Raw genomic sequence first — 7,455 nt, 5'->3', positions numbered from 1 at the left:
ATGTTGGTCTGAATGATCAGGAAGTGTGTGTACATTTGAGTGAGAGTCTTGGGAATCTCTCCAGTCTCTGCTTCACTCAACATCTTCTCAAGAACAGTGGCTGAGATCCAGCAGAACACTGGGATGTGGCACATGATGTGGAGGCTCCTTGATGTCTTCAGGTGTCTGATGATTGTATCGGCTAGACTCTGATCACTGATTCTCTTCCTGAAGTATTCCTCCTTCTGTGGATCATCGAAGCCTCGTACCTCTGTCATTCGATGGACACACTCAGAGGGAATGAGATCAGCTGCTGCTGGTCTGGAGGTGATCCAGATGAGAGCAGAGGGAAGCAGATTCCCCATAATGAGGTTCGTCAGCAGCACGTCCACCGAGACTGATTCACTCTCATCACACAACCTCACATCGCTCTGAAAATCCAGAGACAGACGACACTCATCCAGACCATCAAAGATGAACAACACTTTATATTCACCACTGGATATTCTATTGTCTATTGTTTCAGGAAAAAAGACAAGAAGAAGATCTGAAAGTCTGAGTGTTTTGTCCGTCTGAGCTCTCTGCTCTCTGAAAGGAAGTGGAAATATGAGCTGGATATCCTGATTCTCTTTCTCTTCAGCCCAGTCCACAATGAACTTCTGCACAGAGACTGTTTTTCCAATGCCAGCGACTCCCTTTGTCAGCACAGTTCTGTTGGCTTTGTCTTGTCCAGGTAAAGGTCTAAAGATGTCATTGCATTTGATTGGTGTTTCCTCTGTTGCTGCTCTCCTGGATTGTGTCTCAATCTGTCTCACCTCATGCTCATTATTGATCTCTCCACTTTCACTCTCTGTGATGTACAGCTCTGTGTAGATCTCATTCAGGAGTGTTGGGTTTCCCTTTTTGTCTTTTCCTTCATACAGACACTGAAATTTCTCTATCAGATTTGTTTTGAATGTGCTTTGGACCAGTTGAGAGTCATGACTGAAAGATTAAAAAAATAGATTACAACATATATTAAAGAGGTAAAATTGACAGTGATGTAAAGTAACACCTGCTAATCTAATGATGTCATTCATCCCCTGGCTGGCGTGGATACACTGATATGTATGTAGCAGAAGCATGGATGTTATCACATATTCAACATTTGGGGCAAGTTGAAAAAGTAATCAATCTTTCTATCTAGGCTAAATCTAGAAATGTTGTACCTCAGATTTGATTTGCTTATCCCATTAAATATTACTGACTCTCCCATAGACGCTTCACTCTTCACAGCTGTGCTCTGGTGAGTTTGATCTCTGCCATTGAAATTGACTTTACAAGAACAGTGTCCAGTTAAGCAAATATTCAGTTTGGCAGAAGCACATTAAGGCAGTGATTACTCATTGTGATCAAAATTATTATGATTGTTTGGTTTATTTGTGATTGCTAAGTAATTTCCCAAATGTTGACATGAATCATTTCTGCTGATTATAAAAAGCAGGACTGAATTATAATATGAAAAAGTGGGAAACGAATGAACCATGTGACTAATAAAACAGAATGTTGATTAATGTGAGGAGAGGAGAACATGGTTACACCCTGAACTATAGACAATGTCACCGATCAAAACACCTGTGAGGGTTGGTCAACCAGCAGAGTTTAAAACAAGATGACACAAACAAATCATCAGACTAGTTTAGTCCAGCAGCATGACGACGTCTAGTCTTATTTTCTTTCTTCTTTTTTTTTTTATTAAAGTCAGAGGAACTAATTTGAACATCCACCTGGTCTCCACACTCGTCTAGCCTTTTTTCTCGCCTTTTCTTTTCTCTTCTTTTCGCTGAGAGTCTCATTTCTAAGTTTTCCAGTGAATCCTTAGGTTTTGACTCTGGTCTTTGCCCCACTGCAAACTTCAATTACCTATGAGACTCTGCCTGACTTCTGCTCATCAGCCAATGCACCATTTGTTATTGGCTTCACAAGATATCCAGATCTACCAACCTGGGAAACCCCTTTCTGTGAATTATGCAATCAGGAAAACCCAGATCCAAAGAGGCAATGCAAAGCAAATATAAAAGATCCATTCTAGCTAAATTGTTGCATTTAATAGAAAGCTTAAAAGCCCTTCTAAACAAGTGATACAAGGGTTAAATTAGTAATTGATGTTCGGTTGATGGTTTGAACTGCATAGATTTTTAAAAACTTGAGGGATTTCATTCTTTCACTCTCTACAAAGCTATTCTTCCTTGACTTTAATCCACCTGACAGAATGAAATGTTATACCTCAGATCAGTTGGTGTGTGTTTTTCTTCAAATGTTACGTTGTCCTTCGAACAGTCACTTCTCATGGACAAAGGTCTGTGAAACAGAGATTAATAAAGAAACAATGCATGCTTTAGCTTCCACACTTGGATATGCACCTAACAGTGCACATTTATCTAGGTTAATGTTTGAACTAACTTTGTGATTTGCTTGTTTTTAAGTGTTTTATATCTATGGATTTTACTGAAGTCAATCAAATGTTGATTTGAGAAGCTAAATTGATCAAACATGTGGTCAACTCACTGTCGGATGCTGTCACTTTAAAAAACAAAAACCGGAATTTAACAAACAAAAAATGCTCCAAACATTTTTCTAAATTAACTTTTTCTAATAAAGAAAAATAAATATAACCACTTTGATATTAAAATCCTGAAACAGCACATGCTCCAGTCGCACTCGGGTTGAGAATTTTGATAAGCTGTCGGATAAGGGTCGGGCTAGGGCCTAGATTTGAGGCCCGTGCAGGGCTTTACTTGATGGTTTGAATTACAAAGATTTAAAAAAAAAAAAAAAAAAAAAAACTTGGGGGATTTCCTTCTTTAACTCCCTACAGCTATTCTTCCTTGACTTCAATCCACCTGACAGAATGAAATGTTATACCTTAGATCAGGTGATGTGTGTTTTTCTTCAAATGTTATTATGTTCTCTTTAGAACGATCACTGTTCATGGATAAATGTCTGTGAAACAGAGTTGAATAAAAAAAAAGAGATAAAACAATATAGAGCAGAGAAAATAATTAATTAGTTTAATTTTACATGTAGATCAACCTAGCATAGAGAATCTATCTACCTTTCGATCTAGACAGAAAGGTTGTACCTCAGATTAGATGTGCGTTTTCCTTTAAATGTTACTATGTTTTCATTAGACTGGTCACTCTTCATGGACACACAGCTGGGCTCCGGTGAGTTTGACCTCTGCCTGTGGAACCAAAATGAATAGAACAAAGACAACAGAAAAGAGATGATAGAATAAGGACAATAATTCATATAGTTGATTTTACATGTAGATAAACTTTGAACAGAATTTTTGTCGATACACGAGAAACTTTAGAAATGTTGAAGAGTGATGACACCGCACAAGGAAAATGTTACAGAGACCACTGCATCCTAACTCATAAGTAGAAATATGAGAAAACCATATCTTCTCAACCCTGGCACAACTGTCCTATTATAAGACATACAATGTATTTTCTATAACATTAAATCATGTAAAGACTCTGAATTACCTGCATCCTGAAGAAAAATCTCCATCGTCAAATGTTTCTTTGTCCTCCATGATTGATTCAGCCGCACAGGTACGTCTGATGAGTCAGAAACACTGACAATGTATTTAAATATCATCTGTAATTTACTTGAAGTTTACACTTTAATATTTTTCTCCAGCATGATTGCTGTTTCCTATTTGTTTACCTTTTATTTAAATGTTTAATTAAAATGCTTAAAATGAAATAAGTGTGAAATGGATAAGAATTTTTTTTCCATAAAGGATTATAAAATCATGTATTTCAGTAAATTTAATTAACAAAATAAATGCACATACAAAATGTAAACAGATGTCTACATATTACATTACTATTAATATAATCCACACCCATATGTTTTCAAAGTTGTTTCTTCTACAACATTTGGATTTTTTAAAAGTGATGTTTCCTACTCTGTACCTATACTCAAGAATATAATATGACTTACATCTCCACCAATAAGAACATTTGACATGAGAAATACATGTTTAAATACTTAATGCTTTTTCTTTTTTAAATACCTTCTTTCATGGTTACTTTAGTTAATGAGGAAGTCACTTAAAAGCAGCTCACCTGACTAATGTTCAATCACTTTGATCAAAATCACACAGGTTCCCATGTTCGTAGTTTCTCTTCAAGTGTTTCCCCACCATGTAAATTCCTGTAGAGGCAACTACAAATTACTATTTAACACTTTGATGTTTGTTTTTTTCTGATTTAAAGCATCTTATAATGTCCTGGTGTAAAATGGCACACGGTAAAACTCTTAAAATGCTTTCACTTCTGGCAGCAGAAGTTGCCAGTCTTGTTTGGAGAGAAAGAATCCAGCTCATCCAGTTCATAAACGTGTTATGAAAAAGACACGAGTACAGGGTTTGTTCAGTTCCCATTTAGAGAAGATTTTTTGAGTGTAAGTGCTGATGCACGTCACCGATGTCCAAGAGCCCTTTTCTGCTGGTCTTCTTTACTGGAAATATCTGCAGGTGAAAAAATATGAAGTTTTGTGTGGAATAGGGTACTGGATAAAATAGGGCCTGAAAAGTCACACACATATATATGCATGTATGTATGTACAGTATGTATGTCTGTGTGTGTCTGTGTGTGTGTCTGTGTGTGTGTGTGTGTGTGTCTGTGTGTGTGTGTGTGTGTCTGTGTGTGTGTGTGTGTGTGTGTGTGTCTGTGTGTGTGCATGTGTGTGTGTGCCTGTGTGTGTGTGTCTTTTCAGGCCCTGTGTTATCCAGTACCCAAGAAAATTTAAATCACACACACAAAGAAGAAGAAGAATCATCACAACACCTGATCTGTTTTAATGCTAATCTATGGGATGTTCTGCACATCAACACACCTGGAGGAGCAAAAGATGAGCTGATTTCCACAGACGACAGCAGGTATGTGTGTGTGTATGACTGTGATAGTGAATATTTCTCAAACCCTTTGTGGTAGACACAGAGACAGGGCAGTATTATTTAAATGATAATAGCCAGTTGAAGTCAAATAATATTATTATTTATTTAAGTGAATTTAGACCACAATAGAGTTTGTTTTTCTGTTCAGTTAATTCATTGTGTTTACTGCAGTTGCTACTGAAAACCTCTCCCTTCATCTCATATATCTGAAGTTTGCTGTTCATGGGAACCCTGGAAAGACAAGGGAATTTTAATATTAAGATTTCTATACTTAATACACACTTTTCTGGTTATGCACAAAAAGTCGCTCTTTTTTTTTTTTTTTATTCAATCTTTGATTTATGCTCAAAAATCCTGATTCAGTAATTAGAAGAGCTTTGTTTTTTCAAATATGTGGAAACAAAGTAAGTCAAAAACTGTCTACTTCCCTTAAAAAGTTATGATCTAACATATTTACATTTGCTTTGGTTTAACAACAAGTGAAAAGTATCCTACCAACAGCCTAAACGCCTCTCCTGTTTCCGTGTAAAAGAATGCGTGAGGCTTTTACTTTGAAAAATATAATCAAACAGCACGAGTCAATGATCCTTAGCGAATCGGCTCGTTCCGAACAGCGATTCGATTTTTTTTTTTTTTACGTTTCATTGTTGTTCAAAATGGCGTGTTGCTGGCATCGTAATTAACATTGCACTTAAGTTAATTCTCACTGTGTTTTTGAAATATTGTGAACAAACTGTTCACATGTTGTGAAGTGTGAACGTTACTAACAGTGTTGGGGAGTAACTAGTTACATGTAACGGCGTTACGTAATAAATGTAACTAATCAGTTACAGTTACTAAGAAAAAAATGTGTAATTAAATTAAATAAATGTAACTGTAATCAGTTACAGTTACAGTTACTAAGGAAAAACGTGTAATTAAATTAGTTACATATGAAAATGTTAAAGATTATAAAGGGGATTACATTTGAATATTTACACACATCCACATACAGATTTAATTGATTTCTTTCCCAAATTGCACTGACTACTCTATGAGACATACGGCCCTATAATTTCTGCGATTCCGAAAACACAGACTAGTTCTTAAAATCCAGTCATAAAAACGGAATTCCTATAGCCTAACGCGGACGGAATATGCCACATTTTGGACGAATAAATCAAAAGTAGGTCAGTGCACTTGAATATGGATAGTGTCTGTGAATATTAAGCCGCGAAAAGACAATATATGAATCCTGCACGTTCTGCGTGTCTGTGGAAATCAGGCGCGGACTGGCCATCGGGAGAACCGGGACTATTCCCGGTGGCCCGGCAGCCGTTTTGGCCCGCTATTTTAATATTATTATTGTATAATTGCCTGCCGAATGTACTAAAGCGATTATTTCCGAATTCGCCATTCGATAATTAAATCTCTAATAAATCATGAATCGGTTAGTCGTGACTGGCAATGCGAGAGAGAGAGAATGGAGTGGACTGCAAGAGAAGCAAAACTACTGTTCAGGGTTTCAAGTGCAGGTCAGTTTAATCTGTAAATATGCTATTGTAGTTTTGTCTTTGCAGCAGCTCATTGTTCATCAGTCATCACTCAAAATACTGTATAAAGGACATCATTATTATCTATTGTAATGTTACAGTAGTAATTTAGCAGACAAATAATCATATTTTATCATTTTAGGGGGAGCTAGGGCAGTCAACAACACAACCCTTACGAAAATGAACGATGATTTTACTATAAATCCAAAGACAATGGTTACTATTGTTAAACCATGGTAGAGACAAATTAACCTTGGTTTTTGCTACACTAACCATAGTTTAACCATGGAATATGTAGTAAAAATAAACACAATGGTAATCCATTTGCCAAAAAACAAAAAACTTGGTTACTGTACTTGTACTATGTACTATAGTGATGTACAAATTTTGACATGTAGGCAATTTAGAAAGTATAGTTTTGTTAAATCTTGAGTATTAAAGTCATGTGAGAGATAGATATCAGGGCAAAATAAAGAGACTGAAAAGAAAAATGGAAGTGAAGGTGCCGTTCAGGCGAGAACTTTTAATTATTTTGCATGTCCCCAACCTAAGGATTTAAACCTTTTTTATGTGAGGTCCATACAAAAAAGAGGGTTGTCCATGTTTCAGAATTTGTTGTGGGTGTATGAGTGTGAGATTTCCTGGCTTGAAATTTTTTTCTCAGTCCGCCCTCGTGGAAATTAATGGCGCAGACATGCGGTTTCATTCACTACACATAGGCCTACTGAAGCTCGCGGTGTTTTCAGCCTCTGCCGCCTCAATATATGAGTACATGAACACATAAACATAATCTCTAGAACTGCTCTGAGTCACTTCATGAGCATTTTACTTATTTTGAGAAAACGATCGTCATATCATATACAAAGAGACAACAATGTTTCAAAGAGACACCAATGTTTCAGGAGTTTAGTACACAGAATAGGACACATGCTTATTAGATAACCGTATTTGAGTTGATGTATATGCTTTTATTTATTATTATTTTTTAATTAA

At 36.3% G+C, this 7,455-nt stretch overlaps 1 protein-coding gene across 1 annotated transcript in view; it reads right to left on the bottom strand.

Annotated features, from left to right (window-relative positions):
• The window catches only part of LOC107694741 (NACHT, LRR and PYD domains-containing protein 12-like), a 37,843-nt gene that overhangs the window by 23,691 nt on the left and 6,697 nt on the right, over positions 1–7,455 (bottom strand). Inside the window, exon 3 of the mRNA XM_016494421.1 lies at positions 3–842. Within this exon, the coding sequence (XP_016349907.1) occupies positions 3–842 (840 nt within the window). The remainder of the gene's footprint in view (positions 1–2; positions 843–7,455) is intronic.

This window comes from Sinocyclocheilus anshuiensis, unplaced genomic scaffold (assembly GCF_001515605.1).
Source record: "Sinocyclocheilus anshuiensis isolate Anshui unplaced genomic scaffold, SAMN03320099.WGS_v1.1 scaffold1497, whole genome shotgun sequence".
NCBI classification, from domain to species: Eukaryota; Metazoa; Chordata; class Actinopteri; order Cypriniformes; family Cyprinidae; genus Sinocyclocheilus; species Sinocyclocheilus anshuiensis.
This window is presented reverse-complemented; position numbering and strand designations above follow the sequence as displayed.